The sequence below is a fragment of the Adiantum capillus-veneris genome, chromosome 24, assembly GCF_014529385.1.
Source record: "Adiantum capillus-veneris isolate H3 chromosome 24, ASM1452938v2, whole genome shotgun sequence".
In the NCBI taxonomy this organism is placed as follows: Eukaryota; Viridiplantae; Streptophyta; class Polypodiopsida; order Polypodiales; family Pteridaceae; genus Adiantum; species Adiantum capillus-veneris.
Genome location: NC_140954.1, coordinates 83,536,533 through 83,559,269, shown reverse-complemented (window position 1 = coordinate 83,559,269; position 22,737 = coordinate 83,536,533). Strand labels below are relative to the sequence as shown.

At 46.3% G+C, this 22,737-nt stretch overlaps 1 protein-coding gene across 1 annotated transcript in view; it reads right to left on the bottom strand.

Annotated features, from left to right (window-relative positions):
- Positions 1 to 22,345, bottom strand: part of LOC147426684 (methyltransferase) — a 62,432-nt gene extending 40,087 nt beyond the window's left edge. The window contains exon 1 of the mRNA XM_086498531.1: positions 22,030 to 22,345. Coding sequence (XP_086354657.1) covers positions 22,030 to 22,215 — 186 coding nt within the window. The 5' untranslated portion in view covers positions 22,216 to 22,345. The remainder of the gene's footprint in view (positions 1 to 22,029) is intronic.
- Between the last annotated feature and the right edge of the window lie 392 nt (positions 22,346 to 22,737).

The following is a 22,737-nucleotide window of genomic DNA, read 5'->3' as shown; positions in this document are numbered from 1 at the left end:
GGTCACCTCGAGGAGGTGAGGCCCGGTGGTATGGGACGCCCGGTCTTACAAGTGCACGCCTACGTCCTCGGACGCTGGCCCCAACAGGGGGGACCTGCCGGATGGTGGCTATGGTCGGGAGGTTCGTCCGACGCGCATCTGTAGGTGGTCCGTGTGGCCGGGAGATCCTATCTCCACGTACGTTTCATGGTATCAGAGCCGGCTTGGCTACACTAGGGACTGTGTGCACACCTACGGATAAGTTTGAGTCGGATAATCACTGTTTTATGTAATTTTTGATGAATTAATTGTTTGATCAATTATTTTCTTCTCATAAGCTTGTGTGCAGGTGATGCGTTGCTGATTTTTTACTGACTTTCCAACGGAAAGCAGATTTTTCTTTACAGTTGCTGGTTTTTTATTTAAAAACAGCAATTTCCACTGGTCGAGCTGCTGAATTTTTGCTGCTTTTGCATGAAAAACAGGGAATTAATTGCTTGATTTATCCTGGTGCAGTGAATTTCAGCGGGGCCATGCTCTCTCTGTTGGAGAAGAGAGAGAGAGAGAGAGAGAGAGAGACTCATCAGCGCAAGGGAGCTCGCTCTCTGCAGGTCGCATGTAGAGGAGTCACCAGCGTGGACTCTAGCGTGGCAAAAAACTCAGCGCTACCTTTGATTTGCGCGTGCTGGCCACGGGTGGGCGCAAGGCATGAGTGTGCCCAATTTCCCTTCGAGTGAGCCTCCACGCGTCATCTGCTCTCTGTACGTGCGTGTGATTTTTTTTTGGGTTTCGTTGGCTACTCTGCGTTGGTTTTTTTAACCCACAAGAGAGTTTATTTAAATGTCCCTTTTATTTTAAGTATGGCCAGGACTTTTTGAGTTTTTTTAAGCTATGGTCTGAAACCTGAGTTATTAAAAAAACACACTTACACAGAGACTTCAAACTTTGCAGAGAAACTCATTTTTGAGCTCTCTACTTCTCTCTGCTGCTCCTCTCCATCACCTGCTCGCGCTCCCGCGCTCCAGCCATCACCTGCTCGCGTTCAGACGCTCACGTCGACGCGTGCAGCTCATCGAACTTCACTTTTTCGCGATCGAAAAGTGCAAAAAAAGCTCGGTTTCTCGTGAAAATTCCAGTTTTTCACGTACTTCGCCATGGATTCCTCCAGCTCTGATGTGCAACGTAACGACGCGCCAGGTAACATCCAAATCCCATTCACGCATGCTCTCTACACATGGATTACAACTACTTTCCACAGCTTCGACCAGCGTGTTACTACTCTGGAAAACGCGAACGTTCATACGAACATTCGCCTGGCCTCTCTCGAAGGGGTCGTGCAGGGGCTCAATTCCCGCCTCTCTACTCTTGAAAATATGGCTCAGTCGACGACTGCACATATTTCCGAGGGCAAAACCCATCTCCAGCATTTGCGGATGCAGATTGCTGCTTTTGGGCGTTCGCAAGGTGGTCCGACTGCTACAATTCCGTACAAAACTACAAATTTCTCAGGTGAAGAGAAGGAGTGTACGGAATTGGCTGTAAATAACTGGCTGCACCAGTGGACCACATACTTTGATCTCCATGGGGAGCATGATGAACGGAGGATTCAAACGATTCCTCTTTATCTGCGCAGTAAGGCGCTTACCTGGTGGCGTGACATGACAGAAAAGCCTACGACGTGGGCTGATTTTTGTGTGAAATTCAAGAAGGATTTCGCTAAAATGGACCCTTTGAAAGCCTATGCCAATCTGCAGAGTCTTTCGATGAAAACTCTGTCTTTTGATAAATATACGACAGCTTTCAAAGAGGCGCTCACCTTCTGCAAGGTGGATTCTACGCACGCCGTGCACATGTACTTACTGGGGTTACATGAAAATTACCGTTGGGCCTTCATCAAGGATAAAGCCCCGACTGACGTCGAGGATGCAGTGGCAAAGGCCAAGACGTTCCATTTGATAAATAGAGCGAATTATGAGAAGAAAAGAATTGCGCACCATCAATCCGTTGAGGGTGCTTCGAGGAAGCGACCCCGATTCCAACATAAGTCCAAATCACGGCCGAGATCTTCTCAAGAAAAGAAAAAAGCCAGAAACGCTTCAGTTGCTGATGCAGTGAAGAAGGGGGCTTGCTTCGGATGTGGCCAGACGGGTCACCAAATCAAGGATTGCCCTAAGAAGAAAAAGACGCAAAAACCGCAAGGCCGTCCTTCGGTTCAAATTCACGAGATCTCTGGTAACTCTGATGTTGTTCAAGTTGAAATCCATCATTTAGCGCACAGTTCATGCACTAATTGTACTTTTAGTACCAAAGTGTTTGGTAAGCACGATCTTCTCCGTTTCCGCGAGAAGATCAATGGTCACGACGTGACCGTACTCCTTGATAATGGAAGCTCACACAATTTTGTGGATGCAAAATTGGTGCAGAAACTGAACCTGCGGACGCAGGACGATGACCATGAGTATCGCGTGAAGATGGCTCGTGGCGTGGATACGGATGTATGGAATCGGATGGGTCTAGACTTGTCGCTCGAGCTGGCTGATTACAAAGAGAACCTGGATTTCCACATCATGCGCCTGGATAGAGCAGATGTTATTTTGGGAATTCCATGGTTTTATGATAAACAAGACTCATTGTATATAGACTATGTACATCACTCTCTTGTTTTGTTAAACAGAACATGCCTCATGTATCTGTGTCGCTTTGTAATCAGAAGTCTGTAAATAACGGTTTTGCAATACCAGTTGTTACTGCTTTGGAAATGTATGAAGAAATAAATTCTTCTGATGTTGACTTTTATCAATGTGTACCATCTGCTTGGTTTGATTCATTAGTGCTTGGTACTTTTGTCACTGAATTTCGTAAAAATATTTCATGTTCTTCTGTTGAACTTGCGGATTCCGACGAATCCAACCTTATCCACGAAATCATGACTGATTTCAAGGATGTTTTTCCTGATGATCTACCTCCAGGCTTGCCGCCTTCGAGAGGAGTAGATCATGGCATTGAGTTGGTGGCTGGCAGTCAGCCCTTCTCAAAGCAACCCTATCGGTTTAGTAAAACCGAGGAGGACGAGATTCAACGACAGCTAAAGGATTATCTCGACAGGGGTTTTGTTCGGCCTAGCAAATCCCCGTGGGGAGCGCCGGTGCTACTTTCTCGAAAGAAAGATAACACTATGCGCTTCTGCGTGGATTACAAGGGGTTGAATAAACTCACTGTCAAGAACAAGTATCGGCTCCCGCGCATGGACGATCTGATAGATCCGCTCCATGGAGCGTTGTATTTTACGAAGATAGACCTCCGATCAAGCTAATCATCAGATACGGATCAAACTGGAAGATATTCCTAAGACAGGCTTCCATACGTGTTATGGTCACTACGAGTTTTTGGTCTTGCCTATTGGTGTGACCAATGCTCCGGCTACGTTTCAGCAGAAGATGAATGATCTGTTGAGACCATTTTTAGGCAACTTCGTTGTTGTATTTCTCGATGATATCTTGATCTACAGCCGAAGTTTGTCTGAGCACCTAGTGCATATACGCACTATTCTCGAAGTACTGAGAACTGAGAAGCTTTACGCTAAGGCTTCGAAGTGTGAATTCTTTAAAAAAGAGCTTATGTACTTGGGTCACATCATTACTCGCGATGGAATTCGCGTCGACCCTGAAAAATTGGAAAAAGTGCGAAATTGGCCTATTCTGAAGAATGTACGACAAGTAAAGTCCTTTTTAGGCTTTACTGGATTCTTTCGCAAGTTTATCAAGGATTACTCTAAAGTTGCTGCTCCGCATACGCAACTTTTAAAAGGAGGGGTGAAAGGGCCAAAGACTTCGGGTCCTCGTCGTAAAGGTAATCCCCTTCTTGTTTGGAATGAGCGTCTCGACGAGAGCTTTCGGACACTAAAGCACTTGGTGACTACTGCGCCAATATTGCACATTGTCGATCCTAGCAAACCATTTGTGGTTGAAACGGATGCTAGCGATTATGCTATTAGTGCGGCATTATACCAGGATGGACGTCCTGTTGCGTTTGAAAGTAAGAAGCTTTCTGACGCTGAGATGCGTTATCCAACGTACGAGAAGGAGCTTTACGCCGTAGTCCACGCCCTGAGGAAATGGCGGCACTACTTGTATGGCTCTACGTTTGTTGCATGGACAGATCATCATTCCTTGCGCTATATCTATGATCAAGGTGATCTCAGAGGCCGAAAGGCTAGATGGGTTGAGCTTATGCAAGAGTTTGACTTTGAGATCCTTTATAGAAAAGGATCCAGCAATCGAGTTGCCGATGCGCTCAGCAGGATTCCTGAGGTCAATGCCTTGTCTATGGCTGAAATCTCGACGAATTTCTATCTCTCTCTCCAAGGGCTATGTCGTTCCGATGGCCATTTTGGCAAGATATGGAACGAGGTCGAAGTGGGGCATGACTCGCATACAGGCTTGGGTGGTCCGGAGACCCAAGTGAGTCGTGCTGGAGAGACGAGACAGCGACAATATTCCATTAGAGATGGACTATTGTTCAGAAATGGTAAAGTCTCCGTGCCGGAAATCGATGAGATTCGACAAAGGATTTTGTGTGAATGCCACGATGTTCCTAGCGCTGGGCACCCAGGCATCCAAAGAACTTTGGCTTTGGTCAAGCAATATTTCTATTGGCCAAGAATGCGCTCTTACATAGAGAGCTATGTGAAGAGATGCGCTCACTGTCAGGTCAATAAGGCAGAGCGCCTTAGGAAAGCTGACCTGTTACATCCATTGGAAATCCCAGATGCCAAGTGGCAGAGTATTTCCATGGACTTCATCGTTGGTTTGCCTAATACTAGTCGGGGCAATGACGCTATTTGGGTTGTGGTCGATAGACTCACAAAAATGGCAAAGTTTATACCAACGAAGTCGACAGTAAAAAGCCATGAGTTGGCGGTTTTATTTGTCGATCAGCTTTATAAGCTGTACAGTCTCGTTAGTGATCGAGATACTAAATTCACTGGCCAATTTTGGCGAGATGTCTTTGCTCATCTTCAGACGAAGGATTCACAACGATGCTTCCACTTCATCAAATATTCGAGGTATGAAGACTTGCGAGACTTGCGGACCCTTTGATCAAGGACAGATTCGGGTTTAACTGAAATATAACGGGTGGTATCTTGCAAGTTCGAGATTGTCTCAAGAGGAATCACTCAGTGATCCTGCCCCAACCGTTCTTTCAGGCGACTCACGTGGAACACAGGATGAGCAGCAATGCCCAGCTTGTAAGAAACTCCACTTATCTTCTTTGTGATCTGAAACAGACCACAACAGTGAGAAGATAATTTTGAGCATTGACTCGTTCAAATCGTTTTTGAATCCTACGGTACCCTAAGGTATGCCCGCCTGGAGTTCGCAGGGTTGTCGATGCTGATTAGCGTAAAAAGTGGCACTTCCTGGAGCATTTCCTGCATATTGTGTAAGAAATCAGTTACCGATCGCATCTTGATCCCCTTGAATCCGGTGGCGATTGGTGGTTTCAGCTCATATCGTACATAAGCATAAACGCGCTATAGCCAATAGCCAAGTGCTTTGTACTGCTATAAGCAAACTCAATCTGTGGGAGATAACATTCCCAATCAGATTGACGTCGAGAGATATGCTCGTAGCATGTCCTCCATAATTTGATTTGTGTGTTCGGACTGTCCATCAATTTTAGGATGATCGGAGACGACATGCATAGACGAGTCTCCAATTTTTGGAAGACCGTTTGCCAAAAATTGCCTGTGAATTTTGAATCACGATCACTGACAATTTCGTCGGGCAAACCATACAATTTGTATAAAAGTTTCACAAAGAGCTGAGCTAACTCGTGGCTCTTTATGGTGGAATGTGTAGGGATAAATCGCGTCATCTTCGTGAGTCGATTGACGACGACCCAAATGGCATCGTGTCCACGGTTGCTTTGGGGTAATCCAACTACAAAATCAATAGAAATGCTTGTCCATTTGCTATCGGGAATTTACAAAGGATGTAATACTGCAGCATGTTTTTTAAGTTCAGCTTTGTTGAGCTGACATTGGGCGCATTCCCGTACATACTTTTCAACAAAAGTTCTCATGCGTAGCGAATAGAAATACCGGCCACAACCAAGGCCAAAGTACGGTGTGTGCCAAGGTGTCCTGCACTTGGTGCATCATGACATTCAAACAAAGTTTTCCTGCGGATATCCTCATCGACGGGCACACATAGTTTGCCTTGCTTGAAAAGCAATCCATTACAAATGGAATACTTCTCCACTACCTTTCTCTCTGTAGCCAGCCCAGGGACGTCAGAACAACCATAGCTTTTCAGACCCGTTGCCAGAGTGCACCAAAGCGACGATCATTTTGGCAACCCCCTTTGAGAGAAAGATAGAAGTCAGTCGAAATTTCAGCAAATGAAAGAGTATTTACCTCAGAGATCCTACTAAGGGCGTCGACTACCATATTGGTAGCACCCTTGTGGTAGCATATCTCGAAATCAAACTCCTGCATGAAATCTGCCCACCTTGCCTTTCGACCTTGGAGGTCAGGCTAATCACAGAGATATTTCAAAGAGTGGTGGTCTGTCCAGACCACGAAGCGGGCACCACAGAGGTGATGGCGCCAAATCTTCAAGGCATAAATGACCGTTGTAAGGTGCAGCGGAAGTGAATGTTGATTTTGCTCAAGATGAGTGCTCCGAACTATGCTCAAGGGTTCCTTTTACTTACAGAAGGGAGAGCCTTCCGTTCCTTAAGTGAGAGAGTGCAATGATCACAAACAAAGTTAATGCTACTGTGAATGAAGGTGCTGAGACTGAGAGAGAGAGAGAGAGAGAGAGAGAGAGAGAGAGAGAGAAGAATACGACACCAGACGGTTCTCAAACCCTCCTCCAAGGGCCCCCCTCTCTATGGCGAGAGAGGTCTATGCTATTGATTGCACAAATCTAGTACAATGGTCTAGATGCAACGGACTTGCCGACGATGTCGACGACAATGATGACGAGGATGAGGACGGGCTGAAACCTGCAAAACGTTGACTTCTACTGAATTCTGACACTGTCTGCGAGGACGGCGATGGCGACGACAAGACGATGCGCTGAAAACGCAGATGCTGAAATCTGCGGACAGCAGGGTGAATCTGAAAACGCTAGCTAATCTAACAATACGGCGAGGATCTGTTGCGGGTGGGTGAGATCTACGAAGCTAGGGGCTGGATCTGCTGTGTCTAGGTGCTGAAAACTAAAAACGCTGATGTGCTTGGGCTGATCTGACGTCGAAATCTGCAAACTGAAAAACGCCAGGCTGAATCTGTAGCAAAACGCTAGGCTTGATCTGTTGATGAAAACGCTAGGCTGTTCTGCCTCTCTTGACTGAAAATGCTAGGTGTCTTGCTAAGAAGGTGCACTGCAAGTTACTCGAACTTCTGCTGCCTCTTCTGCTAGAAAGTGCTAGCACTAGGTTTCTTTTATAGATACTTAGCAAATTGCCCTACCTAGTTTTCCAACAAAAAATAATAAGTGAAAAATGGATCAATTGAAAAAATGGGTTCTATGCACTGTAAAATGCTCATGATGGGAACTGAATGTCATGTTGATGATCATGTTGTGTGCAACCAAAGGATATGTAGTTCTCTAAGTGCTTAAACATGCACGCCCTGCGCACACGCTCACAAAGGTGCCAAAACACTTCCTAAGCTGATCTGAACCCTAGACCTGAGATAGCTTGTCCACATGCACAAAGGATTAGATGTGCACATGACAACCGTCAACAATTCCTTCTCCTGTGGGAAATAACATGTCTGAAGGTCTCTGAGCTTGCGACTCTCAAATGCTACAAGCCGCCCGTCCTAATATAGGACAACGCCAATCACTGGCATCCGTTTCAACCACGAAGGGTTTGTTGAGATCCACAATTTGCAACATCGGTGCAGTAGTAACAAGTCACTTCAGTGTTTGGAAGCATTGATCGAGCTCATTGGTCCATTGAATAGATGGGCTAACCTACGCTTTTTGCTTCGGACACCCTTTAACAAACGGGTAAAGGGTTCACCAATACAAGCATAATCTTTGATAAATTTCCAAAAGAAACCCGTAAAGCCTAAAAAGGATTTCGCTTGCCTAATCGTACGAAGAATGTATCTTTTCGCAGCCAATGCGAATGCCATCCGCAGAGATGACATGACCCAGATACAATAACTCTGTGCGACAAAATCCGCACTTGGTTTGGTTCGCATCCAACTTTTCCTGTCCTAAAATACGCAAGACGAGCCGAAGATGTTGCAGATGCTTCTCGAGTGTTTTACTGTAAATCAAGATATCGTCAATGAACACAACAACCCACTTTCCCAAATATGGACGAAGAGATCATTCATCATGTGTTGGAAAGTGGCAAGAGCATTGGTTAACCCAAAGGGTAAAACCAAGAACTAGTAATGTCCATATCGTGTACGAAACGCGATCTTTGGGACATCACGTGGATCTATCTGTATCTGATGATACTCGGAACATATATCGATCTTGGTGAAATAACGAGCGTCTAAGAGTCGATCCATAAGGTCGTCCATGCAAGGTAACGGATACTTATTCTTGACGGTGACCTTATTGAGACCTTTATAATCTACACAAAAGCGCATCCCTCCGTCCTCCTTTTTGGCAAGAAGAACCGGAGCACCCCACGGAGACTTACTAGGTTCAATACAACCGTTTGAAAGATAGGCTTGAAGCTGCCTAGCTATCTCGTCTATCTCGTCCTCCTCTTTCCGGTTGAACCTATATGGTTGCCGAGAGATGGGATAGCTGCCTGGAAAAAGCTCTAATTTGTGATCAAGATCAGGCCTACAAGACGGTGGAAGCCCATCTGATAAATCCGGCAAAAACATGTTCGCAAATTCAGCCAAAACGGAATCCAAATAACACTTAATTGTGACATCATGATCAGATAGACACTCAGAAGTTTTTGATGCAATAATTTCACTTTTTGAAAGCAGAGAATGACAATGAGATGGAAAATTAACAACAGAATTTTTAACCCAACAAACTGCAAGTTGTACACCGAGATCATGAGACAACACATTGAATTCATTAGTTGAAAGCAGATTTAGTATTTACATCACAATCAGTGGTCAGGAAAGAAGGAGATCCCTCGACCACATGGTACATACCATCAAGCTCAAAGAAAACTGTATGCGATGCATAATCGATAGACAGAGAAACTGTCTTATCGTAAAACCTTGGCATGCCTAAAATAACATCTACATGTTCAAGGCCCATGATGCGGAAGTCCAAGACTTCGTGGTAACGCTGGATTCGGATGTCAAGTCGCGGCACAACCTTGATCCATTGATCGCTCCTACGTTCCGCATAACGGACCACATACGAATGGCCTGCGGGTGACGTGTTGAGCTTAAGTGCCTGTACCATACGAGAAGAAATGAAGTTATGAGTAGAGCCGTTGTCGAATAAGACCGTCACAGTGTGGCCATTGGTCTCTCTTTAATGCACAGAAGATCATGCGGGCCATATACCGCCTTATTAACGCGACAATCGGGGCAGCTACATGCATTGGATTGTCCATGGCGTATTCGCGGGTGCGGAGGTAGACGTCTTCTTTTGCTTGGGACACGCCTTATTGCTGCGGAAGTGGCCGGTCTCGTGGCAGGTGAAACATCGATTTTTCTTTTAATCCTCCATACGAGCTGCCTTTGATTTGCCATCGTTCTTGGATTTCTTCCGCGGAGGGTCTAACGACTCACTTGTAGCTGATGAAGCATTCGAGCGCTTGAATTTTGACATGGAGGAACCACAGCGAGGAGTCTCCCCATCCGTCGAGCCACCTCTTGAGGCCGCCAAGGTATTATAATAGAAGTAATCAGATTGCCTAATACCTCATTTTGATATGCTGGCGGCAATCCGAAAAGGTACAACATTTGCACGATGATCGTAGGGTCATCAAGAGTCTTCGTCCTATGGAGAAGATCTTTGAAGGCCTGTGAGTAAGCGTCCAGAGTTCGCTTTCCCATTTCGCATCAGAAAATTTTCTTAAAGCATTCGATCCTGTCAACCTGCACAAAGCGCACACGAAAGATCAGTTGAAACTCTACCTTAGTTGTGGGTTGCAGTCGTAAAGCAGCCCACCAACAGTAGGCCTTCCCCTTTAGCATGAATTGAAGCTGCCCAAGACGTTGGGCGTCAGTAAAACGATGCATATCGAAGAAGGCGGTCCATTTCGCCACCCACGAGTCTATAGTGGTCTCTTCGCACTCTTTCATTTCCGCTTTGAAGGAGTCGGGATAGAGCTGAAGAGGCAAGGTAACCATGGTGACGAGCAAAAACGAGACCTGCGTAGAGCACACCTCCACGAGTTGCCTTTGCATCTCTGCTAACTCCTTCTACAATATAGCAACGAGAGATGTGTCAGAAGCAGAGGACGGGAAAGAACCGTCGAGACGAAGCCCACGCATGGGTGGATTCAAGAGGAGAAAGAGGCGTCTCCTCCATAGGAGGATGCATGTTGGCGGCGTCATTCTCGTGCGGAGAAGCGTCATGTGATGCCATGGCACTTAGATATGTAGGTGAATACGAGAGTATGTAGTAGAGGCCCGCTTGGGAAATACGCCCAAGAATGATAGTACAGTAAGCGAGAGGTGTTGAGAGTGCGAGAGAGAGAGAGAGAGAGAGAGAGAGAGGAATAGTTGCACACGCAAGAGAGTGCTTTCAACGAGACGGATGTTGCGCTCACGCTCGGCGGCGTACTTTATATAGAAGAGCGGAGGAGGATTAACCGCCCTAGGGGGCAGGACAGCTCTTTAGGGGTTGTACACCCAAGTGGCCAAGTAGTTCAGGCAATAAAAGACCTCACACTTTTAAAAAAACCACTCACCGAAAGAGCTTTTTGGGCAGCCTCTTGGTTTAAAGATGGGCAACTAAATGTAGAAGGGAAAAAATAAACCCTTAGCGCAGGGCAAATTGACAAGCGGGTCGTAGCGCTGTCGCCTGAGCTACTGCGCACGGGCTGCACGTGGAGGGTTCAATGCCCATTATCCGGACCTAAGACGAGCCCCACCCAGACAGAATAAAATTATAACTATAATATGTAAGCAAAAATGCCTCACAATGGCACCGGTTCGTTACAAACCTCATGACGGTGAGCAAGATCGTAAAACACCGCGTGCCAAACATAAGACCAATAAAAAATTCTCCACTTCTCCATCTCTGCAAAACATACTCCTAAATCCATTGATTTCTCTCACCAATTGCATACAGAGGGGTTGTCATGTCCTCAGAGTGGCAGCTCTCGAGGACACCCTCATGCAGTAAATGGCAACGGAGACGCAAAACGAAGACATACCAAGCATCCATGTGACTGCCCACTTTCCATCAACATTCCACACACGAGAATCCACGAGAAACAAAAAGAGAACTCGCAAAATTCCCACGACCGGCTAGCATGGGCCCCCCTTGTCCTCCTCTCTCACTAGTAGCATCCCATACCACCCTATACGAGAGTTGGGACAGCCTGTCAGGCTGGGCCATCACGGTCCCATGAGCTCTAGTGGTTTTGTGCACGTCGCCATGTTGTGCATAAGAGCATGAAGGGGCTCTGATACCAATGTGAATCCCTCGCCGGATCCATCCTCCACACGACATGATGCAAGCCAAACACACACCTAGACACACGAGGTGAGCTCACCTCCCAGCCATAGAGCCAGCCAATACGGGCTCACCCCCAAGTTGAGAGCCTACAGCCAAGCGGGCTAGCCTTTGTCACAAGGACCAGTGTCCCATACCACCAAGCCCAAACCAGTACCGGTGTGCCGGAAGAGTACCGGTGTGCCGGAAGAGCTACCAAGGGCCAAGAGTCCAAGTGTGGTGATCACACCAAATGTCTTACAAATGAGACTCAAGTCCTATTTATAGAACTTCAAAGTTCATAGCCAAAGGGCCACGTTAAAGGTTCACACTGACCGAACATATTACAAACGCCCATCCTGATGACGTAACAATTTGATACTATTCCCACAGCTTGACTGCTGCAAAGACTACAAGAGATGGTGTCACGTGACACATCCCAACCCTATGTGTCCGTGGACAAGCTATACCACAGCAGGGTTCAGTCAAGTCTAGATTAGCAGTGATCTGGCACTTTTGTGGCTCTATTCGTAGACTGTGCATGCCCAATCACTTCGCATAGATGCATATCCTCCGGTCACTTCGCATCGATGCATATCCTCCGGTTGCACACAGCATGATCATCAGAATTCCCATCAGAATCCATTAGCATCAGTTAGGGGAATTTTCCAGTGCATTTAGCCTATTTTCCTATTTATTGGTTATTTTCACTTATTATTTTTAAGTGACTTTCCAACAAAAGTAGGTAGGGCAATTTTGCTAAGATAATATATAAGCAAACCCAAGTTAGCACTTTCTGGCAGAAGAGGCAGCAGGAGCTTCCCGCTCAACAGGCAACTTCTCCCCATCGCCATACCTCCCCCTTCTTCAGCGTTTTCACAGATCTCCCATCGCCTTGCAGTTTCCCCTTTGTGGCGATAGTACCCGGCGGTTCAGCCCAAGGCCTAGCGTTTTGCTTGCCACAAACGCCACCATATCAGCCAGCGTTTTTCCCACAAAAAAACGCCAGCCTAACAGAGCAGATCTCAACGTTTTTGTTTCCAGCCTCTCAGCGTTTTGATCAGCAGATTTCAGCCTTGAAGAGAACACAGTTTTCAGCCATGACACAGTAGCAGATTTCCCCCAAGAAGGTTGCAGATTGCTCCCCCAACTTTAGCCCTAAAAACACAGCCAAAACAGTCATTTTCAGCCACCGAAACAGTCCCGAAATCAGCGATTAGAAGACCTCAGATTTCAGCCATCGAGTCGTCGTCATCACCGTCGTCGTCATCGGCATAGTCCCATTGCATACGCATTGTACACCTTTGTGCAATCAAAGAATAGACCACTCTCGCCGACGAGAGTGGGGCCTTCGGAGGAGGGTTTTACAACCTCTCGGGTGTCGTATCTCTTCTCTCTCCTCTCAGTCTCATTCACTTGCACACACAATATCCACTCACTTTGTTCGTGACCACAGCACTCTACAAGACGGAAAGCTCTCTCTTTCCCTAAAGAACTAAAAGGAACCTTGAGCAATAAAGATCACTAATCTTGAGAAAATACAACATTCATTCCGCTACACCTAACATTGGTATCAGAGCTTTGGAAGTGTTCTGCATTACTCAAGGAAAGAACCACAAGATTTTTTTTGCTTGTTGCGATCGCACGAACCCAAGTTTACTTCGGCGTGGCGATTCCTAATCGTGTTTTGTTGAAGAGTGACAGGAATCCCAAGAAAGAAGGGCTTGTCCAGCCTCCCCTTGTGTCTCTTTTCACTCATTGAGAGCGGACCGTGCACATAGCGGCCGGCCCATCGACGTAAGGTGGGAAAAAGAAACCTTGGTGTGAGCGCAAGGCCGCCAAGGGGTGCGCCCGCAGAAAAGGGTAGAACTCGGGTGAAGAGAAGATCCTTCTCAACGCGATTTGCAAGCGAAAGGAAACCTCAAGAACCCCAAGACCCTCAAGACTCAAGAACCTCAAGACCCTCAAGAACCAAGTTCCTCGTGAACTTAAGAACCAAAGATCATAGTGCATGGTTGTCACCCGAAGCGGCATGGATACTTCGCATTCAGGTGATGAACATGAGAGAGGCGACGAAGGATCTCCCCACCAGGAGATTTTTCCAACCGCCATCTACGCCAAACCCTATGGAGGCAATGATGAAGCAGATGATGGCCATGATGGATAGACAGAAAGACAAGCGCCTAACTTTAGAACGCGAGCGCCTTTCTCTTGCCGCAAAACAAGAAGAAAATCGCCTTGCTCAGGACCGTGAGCGCGACGACAGAATTGCAAGAATGGCCGCAGATCAAGCAGCCAAGGACCGCGAGCGCGACGAAAGAAACACAAGATTTGCCGCCCAACAAGACGAAAATCGACTTGCTCTCGAACGCGAGCGCGTTGAACGAAATGAACGAAAAGCAAAAAAGGAGACCGAGCGTGAAGCTCAAAGGGAGCTTCGCAATCAAGAATTTATTGTCCAAATCCTAGCCTCGAAGACCGAACCACCCAAAGATCGTGGGAGTTCGTCAAGTGGCGCAAGCCACGATGCGGATTCACACAATCCAGTCACAGAAAAGTTGACTTTCAGTAAGTATGACGGTAAGATGGATGCTATTGTTATTCATTCTTGGTTGTATCAATTTAATGCTTATTTTGCGACAACTAAGAAAACAGGCAATAGCAAAGTTTTGACGGCAACTATGTACCTTGCCGGTGATGCCATAAATTGGTACCAGGCATGGCAAGAGGCACAGCTAGCCGCGCACCTAGAGACAACCGACGATTTCACGCCTCTCTCTTTTAGTTGGGCTGATTTCCAAGACAAGCTAAAGGCGCGGTTTATGCCACCTCAGTACCTTGCACGATTGAAGGACGATTGGCGAGCTCTCAAGCAAAACGGTATGCCGGTTATGTCTTTCTCTAATCGTGTTTTGCAGCTCGGCACTCAACTACGCAAATCGGATGCGAAGCGCAAGGAGGCATCTCTTTACGGATTGGACGAGTATATCAAGTATGATGTCGAAGTACTCGATCCAATCGATCTCAACAAAGCGGTAGCAATTGCTCTCGCCCACAAGATGAAGCATAACAAAGGAAAGCCCAAGGAGAACAAGACTTCCACAAGTACCTCGCAGACTTCTCGGAACCCGCAAAACGGTAAGAACAGTAAGAATGGTACGAATGATAACTCTTCTAACCAATCTACCAACAGTATCTCATCAAAGAAATTTTCTAATGAATCTAAGGGTAAGGCTAACACAATTGCTAAACCTAAGCTTACTCCATATGAAAAGGTAGCACAAGGAATTGTAGGAGGATACATCACGTCGGAAAAACAAAGCACTTATTCTAAAGAAGGTCGTTGTTTTCATTGTCACATTAAGGGTCACATAAAAGGACATGTCCTAAGCTTGAATCGAATGAATCTAAAGAACCCACAGCACCCACTACATCTGTCAATGCAATGAATGATAACACGATTGTGCCCAAAGTTTCTCAAGACCCTCCCATTGATGATTCACTCATTAAATGTTATGGTCGTACGTCGGGGCACCATTTTGTCATATTGTTTAACCCAAGTAGTATGCATGATGTGATCAGCCCCTCTCTTGTTGAGAGAGCCCGCCTCGAAGTTAGTCCGAGATCTCCTATCGAGGTCTCTGGCTTTCGCCCTTGTATGGACGCTCTCATCACGAAGGAGTGCCTTGATGTGTTGTTTGCAATTCAACAGACTGCCTTCACTAGAAGATTTGTTGTTTCTCCTCTCACATTGTGATATGATTTTAGGCATGAAATGGTTTCGTGAAATAAACCCTCTCGTTGATTGGGAGGCTAGCACTTTAACTCTCAATGCCAAAAGTGATTCTCCTACTGTCTTTCATGGAATGGACACTGCTCCTTCTCCATCTCTCATTGCTAATATGCAGGACAAGGTTGAAAGGATTCGGGATAAGGAGATTCTCTCAATCTCTTTTTCTCCACAGCATGACACACAAGACTTGCATGATTATGAGAAGCACGATGATTTGAATGATAATGATTTGCAAGATGATTTGGATGGAAAAGACAAACATGATGAATTGCATGAAGATGATGTGATTGTTCACAAGGATGATGTGTTAGTGGATGCTTTTTCTAGCGAAGCAAACCTCGTTGCAGATTCGATCAATCACGAAGACCCGATCTTGGCTTTCGAGTTGAGGTCCACAGAACCCCCACAAGACGATTTGGTCATTCAGGACGCACCAATCTTGGCTCTCGAGCCTTGGTCCAAGGAACCCTCACAGGAAGTATTATGTGTTCGCATGATTGATACGCACGCATTGTTCGAGTGTTTCATTCGTGACGGTTTCCTGTATTTTAGTCAGCATCGTTATGTGATCCCTTTTCCTAGGCATGACATATTGTATGTTGAGAACGTTTCTCTCATGGATGAGCACGAATGTATGCGGATTCTTCATGAAAAGTTGAAAAGTTTGTATGTAAGAAAGTCACATTCCATGTCTCTTCCTTGGCATGACACAGTTTCCGAAAGAGCACATGATAGTATGAGCACCAAGCATGGGCATTTCCATTGTGATTTGCCACAGTTGATTGATTTCGATCAAACAGAAAAGATTCAACCTCATTGTTTGCATGTGTTTGATGAACGGGTTGTCACTCCGTCTCTATGTTCATCTACATTGCATACACAGTCTTTAGAGAAGACAAGTTTTTTTTCCTTCACTTTACATGGAATAGGTATGTTCATGGTTTTGTGTTGGAGATGGTTTCAGGAATTTCCAGCCATGGAGATTCTGGAAGACGAAAGAAGCAGGACTCTAGACGAAGTTGAAGCAAGAAAGGAGATTCAGAAGACTTTGTGTCGCTTTCGGCGCGGCCCAAAGAAGCAAGCGTTGCAGACCTTTATGAAGTTCAAGTACCGCTCGACCCACACAGCCGAGTGGGCCGGCGAAGAGTCCCTTCCACGATTCCGGATGTTGTTGGCGATCTCCCTCGATGCCATACAGTTCGGTGCCAGTACCTCACTTTGAAAAGGAGGGGATGTCACGTGACACATCCCAACCCTATGTGTCCGTGGACAAGCTATACCACAACAGGGTTCAGTCAGTCCAGTCAAGTCTAGATTAGCAGTAATCTGGCACTTTTGTGAGTCTATTCGTAGACCGTGCATGCCCAGTCACTTAGCATAGATGCATATCCTCCGGTTGCACACAGCATGATCATCGGAATTCCCATCAGAATCCATTAGCATCAGTTAGGGGAATTTTCCAGTGCATTTAGCCTATTTTCCTATTTATTGGTTATTTTCACTTATTATTTTTAAGTGACTTTCCAACAAAAGTAGGTAGGGCAATTTTGCTAAGATAATATATAAGCAAACCCAAGTTAGCACTTTCTGGCACAAGAGGCAGCAGGAGCTTCCCGCTCAACAGGCAACTTCTCAGCAGTAACCCCCCCTCATGACCCCCATCGCCATACCTCCCCCTTCTTCAGCGTTTTCACAGATCTCCCATCGCCTTGCAGTTTCCCCTTTGTGGCAAGCCGCAATGGTACCCGGCAGTTCAGCCCAAGGCCTAGCGTTTTGCTTGCCAAAAACGCCACCATATCAGCCAGCGTTTTTCCCACAAAAAAACACCAGCCTAACAGAGCAGATCTCAGCGTTTTTGTTTCCAGCCTCAGTGTTTTGATCAGCAGATTTCAGCCTTAGAGAATGCAGTTTTCAGCCATGACACAGTAGCAGATTTCCCACAAGAAGGTTGCAGATTGCTCCCCCAACTTTAGCCCAAAAAACGCAGCCAAAACAGTCATTTTCAGCCACCAAAACAGTCCCCGAAATCAGCGATTAGAAGACCTCAGATTTCAGCCATCGAGTCGTCGTCATCACCGTCGTCGTCATCGGCATAGTCCCATTGCATCAATCCATTGCATACGCACTGTACACCTTTGTGCAATCAAAGAATAGACCACTCTCGCCGACGAGAGTGGGGCCTTCGGAGGAGGGTTTTACAACCTCTCGGGTGTCGTATCTCTTCTCTCTCCTTCTCTCAGTCTCATTCACTTGCACGCACAATATCCACTCCCTTTGTTCGTGACCAGAGCACTCTACAAGACGGAAAGCTCTCTCTTTCCCTAAAGAACTAAAAGGAACCTTGAGCAATAAAGATCACTAATCTTGAGAAAATACAACATTCATTCCGCTGCACCTAACAGATGGGAATAGTGAAACAGCAATGCCCACTCTCCCTTGCATTGTTTGGTTTGTATGTAGATGAGATTTCTGATTACATTGAGAGGGAAGGCGACAAAGGAGCACAGCTAGCAGGGACCTGGATCTCATTGCTAATGTAAGTAGATAATATTGTGTTGATCTCAGATTCACCGAGGGGGGATGCAGCAACACTTGGATGCATTGCACACTTTTGCTAGTGATAGCAGCTTGTCGGTGAGCCTTGGCAAGACCAAAGTTATGGTCAACACTAGAACACAGTGGGTCACCCGATCTACATCGAACTTTGCATATGGTCAGCACTGAGCAGACGGTTGAGTAAACACACGCATACACTTACCTGGGAGTGGTCTTCAGTGATTCAAAGTTCTCCTTGAGGAGAGCAACAGAGGCCAGACTGACAAGAATATATGCAGCTTTAGGGAGCATGGAGAGGATGTGTTCGCAGATTCAGTTTCAAGATCCTCGAACAAAGCTCTGGCTATTTGACACATTGGTTACTTCGGCCATGCTTTATGGGGTACAGATCATAGTTACCGGGGAACGCGTTCCGCAGGCCCTAGAAGGCCGGAACGCCGTTCCCTCCCCCTCTGCCAAGCTGGAACGCCCCGAAACGTTTTGCCGTTCCAGGTGACCACCTGATACCGGAACGGTCGGCCGGAACGGCCTCGGAATGGCCCGGAACGGCCAACTCTCAAAAATGGGAAGAAATAGGCAGTTTTTTGCAAATTTGCAATGAACATTAGGTGTTTTTTTAGTGTACAAGGACTCAAAAATTAAAATGCACCCCCTCACACCCATTCCCTTCTCAAGCATTATTTGGGTGTTTTTATGCCTCCCGTTCCGTGCCGTTCCCGTTCCGGACCCCTGGCCGTTCCCCCGTTCCGCGAGGGTCCCCGTCGCCGTTCCCGTTCCGCGTTCCGGGTAACTCTGGTACAGATATGGGGACCATCAATTGACCATGATAGCCAAGCTCGCAGTATTGATAAATGGAGATTTTTGGAAAGGCCTTTAGTCTCTATGATTTCCCGGACGATTAGGGAATAGGCCTCTGTACCGCACGAGATGTCACGTGCACATCTAACCCTACGTGTACGTGGACAAGCTACTTAATGACATAGGTTCAATTCAATCAGTCAAGTCTAGAATAGGAAGTGATCTGGCACTTTTATGAGTGTTCGCAGACCGTGCATGTCCAGACACTTAGATTAGATGCATATCCTTTGGTTGCACACAGCATGACCATCAGATTTCCATCAGAACCCATCAGGAGCATTTTTATAGTGAATAGACCTATTTTCCTATTTTTGACATTTTTCACTTACTAGTTTTAAGTGACTTTTGTTGGGAACTAGGTAGGGCAATTTGACTAAGCCAATATATAAGGAAACCTAGCACTAGCACTTTCTGACAGAAGAGGCGGGAGAAACACAGCATTCAATAGACACCTTCTCAGCAGAACCCCCCACAGCAACCTAGCGTTTTTGGAGTAGGAAGACATGGCGTTTTTCTTCAACAACAACCTAGCGTTTTCAACAAGACAGACCAGCCTCGGCGTTTTTGCACTTGCAGATTCCCAACGACAGTAGAACAACAGATCAACCTAGCGTTTTGCATCTGCAAGATAACCGACGACAGCAGAACCAACAAAAGCCCTAGCGTTTTTGCATCAAGACTCATTTTCAGCCCTAGCGTTTTTGCGTCAGCATGATATCTCAGCGTTTTTGCAGATCTTCGAGACAGAATCAGCAGTAGCACCAGCGTTTTCAGTTTTCAGCAGTTAGAACCCACAGTAGAAGTCCCGAACCTCGTAGATCTCACCTTCCCGCAGCAGATCCTTGCCGCACGGTCAGATCCACCGAAATTTGCAGTTTCAGCCCGGAAAACGCAGATTTCAGCATCTGCGTTTTCAGCGCGTCGTCGTTGCATCGTTGTCGTCGACATCGTCACTGACATAGAGTCAACATTCAGCAGATAAAAATTTGCAGATTTCAGGCCTTAGCTTTTTCAGATTTCAGCCCGTCTCGTCGTCGTCAACATCGTCGGCAAGTCCAAGCATTGTAGAGATTTGTGCAATCAATAGTAGACCGCTCTCGCCATAGAGAGTGAGGCCTTCGGAGGAGGGTTTTGACAACATTCTGATGTCGTATTCTTCTCTCTCTATCTCTCATTCTCAGCACCTTCATTCACAGTGTTTATACACTTTGTTTGTGATCACTTGCACTCTCTCATTGAAGGCACGGAAGGCTCTCCCTTCCATAAGTAAAAGGAACCTTGAGCACAGTTCGGAGCACTCATCTTGAGCAAAGTTCAACATTCACTTCCGCTACACCTTACACGAGATTATTCGTACAGAGCTTGCTGCTCCTCCGTTGGTCATAGAGGCACTTACCAGATCCGTCTCTTTTATACACATTACCTAAGATCTCCCAAAGATAGATATGCTCGCCTAGCTTTGGAGTCTTCTCCACAGCTTGTCTCACAGGGAGATACATCTTGTTGGTATGCACAAGGCTTTCTACAGAGAGCATCTTCTCAAGCTCAAAGAGGATGGATATGTGATCAGACCTGCCTATATGGACACTCATTTATCCCATGGGATACGATGTGCTATTGGTCAGATGCACAATCATCGAATAAGCTAGAGATTGAGACTGGTAGATTTAGGAGAATACCAACAAAGGCCAGGATTTGCCAATTGTGTCATAAAGAGCCAGAGATAAGAGTTACATCACATATGTCATTGTCAGATACACTATGAGATACGAGGCTGCTTTCACTATCTATTGAGAGAGGGCTTTGGACCACTAGCTAGAGTCATGAGATATCAGAACCAAAGATGCCTCGGGTTGTTTTTCTAGAGCTGCACACAGGCACGGAGAGCCTCTTAAGGAGATTAAACCGTCGGAGACATTCATAGAGGGAGATCACTGACTTCCTTAGAAGAGAGACTCGGCAGTCAGATGAGCAAGCTTCACAGCGGACTCCATTGTCCACCTATACCAGAGGTATATTGATTGGCAAAGCCATTGAGCTTGAGAGAGCTAGGCGTCCACATCTACGAGGGCTACCATGACATTAACGCAGGCTCCATCAGAGGATCGGAACTATTCTAGCACGACATGGAAGACGTCCAGTACGACTATTTACAAAGGCGGACATTGACGATGCTCTTTAATGACCGACGCCCGATGTTCATTTTAGTTTTTACTTTACTTCAATTTAATTTGTACCCGGACATTGTATTAGATCCACCAGGATTGTATCAATTTAGTCCCATAAGTCATTTTGGCCTTTTAAAGACATTTAATATAACATTTCATTTCATTTCATTTCATTTCTATACTACCAAGACCCATCAATGATGATCATACATACTAAGACACGGGCAAGAGCACCAATGATATCAACCCCTCTCCCAAAGACACCACACACTAGGATCAACTTCACGCATGATATGGCTGCATATACACTAGTAGAGTACATGATGGGCTACTAGGCATGAACCCCCTGACACCCATGGTTACGACCACCACCCAACTAGCCTCACCTCTACGTACACGAGCAGTACGGAGCTTCCCTCATTGAATACACTGAGGAGAGCCTATCGAACCTTGGGACTATGCCCCAGAATAGATGGTATGATGATGAGTGCCGAGCTTTATATTCACGCCTAGGTACCAGAGAGCATTGGGAATCATCACACAGCAAGAGGCCACGAGAGAGATCGGAACACTCACCCACCGTAAAAGGCAGGCTTTTGCAGAGACACACAAGATGGAGATCTTCCACTTCTTCTTGAGCAGAGATAGCCCTATCTCATGACAGAGAATCCGAGAGCCATGAACGCTGACACGTATTGCCGACCCACATATATGCCATACATATGCAGAGGGCTCATGCTCTTGAGGAGACATTTAGAGGACGAGATAAAACTCAAGGTATATATGGGTATCAATGGCAAGAAAGAACGATCATGAGAATACACTATATGTGGATTAGAGTTCAGGCGAAGGATTGCCTCCTCAATGAAAACCAAGGGAAGATACCATGATGTAGCAACCTCTCTAAGTCATCATCAATCATGCGGAAGAAAGACTTGTAATTTATAAAACTTTGTGTCCCTCATCATCTCTGTGCGGTCGTGGGTCATCCAAACATAATGTCAAACTTCTTTCTTATGCACATTCAGAGCTCTGAGCATGATTTTGAACTGTACTGTACCTGCAAAGAGGGAAGCTTTTCGACAAAGAATCGGGGAAGGCCGCCCACGGCTTTATCTGGGGAAGCTGACACGTGCGTCCGCAAGGCAGAAAACGTGCATGCGAAAAGCTTCTTCTTCGGCAAATAGAACGTGGAAGCCAATGGTTCCCTGAGAACTTTTGCTGTGCTGGCCAAGAGAGCCGCCATGGGGGGAGAGAGCGTCGTACGAAACTATCCCAAGAGAGACGGGGTGAGAGACGCGGGATCGACGGCAGGGGATCCTTATCGGCGGCGCGAGGAATTGGGGCTGTCGGATTGACGCGGCAGGACTGGCCGGATTTTATAGCGAGCTAGAATAGGTGCAGCTCTTGGAGGTGGAGGTGGAGGTCCGGGGTTCAAAGGGCCAACGTGTGACGCAAGTGGAGCTCTAAAGTTTTTTGGTCCCATTAGATTTAATCAACAGTGGATTAAACCTCCATCGTTGATCCCTTTACTTTTGTCACTTATAAACGGGAAAGGGGGGGGGGGGGGGGGGGGGGAGAGAGAAAAAAAATTTGTTGTTGATTAAAGTACGAATACAAAATCAACCATTTTCTTGAAAGAATGTGTATGATTGGAGTTAAAGGGAGAGGGTGAAAATGTGAGATGTAAGAGCAATCACAAGTAGGTCTTACACGTTTTGAAAAGGAAATAAGTAGGCGAATCTTGAGAGATCCGGCAAGCACCACA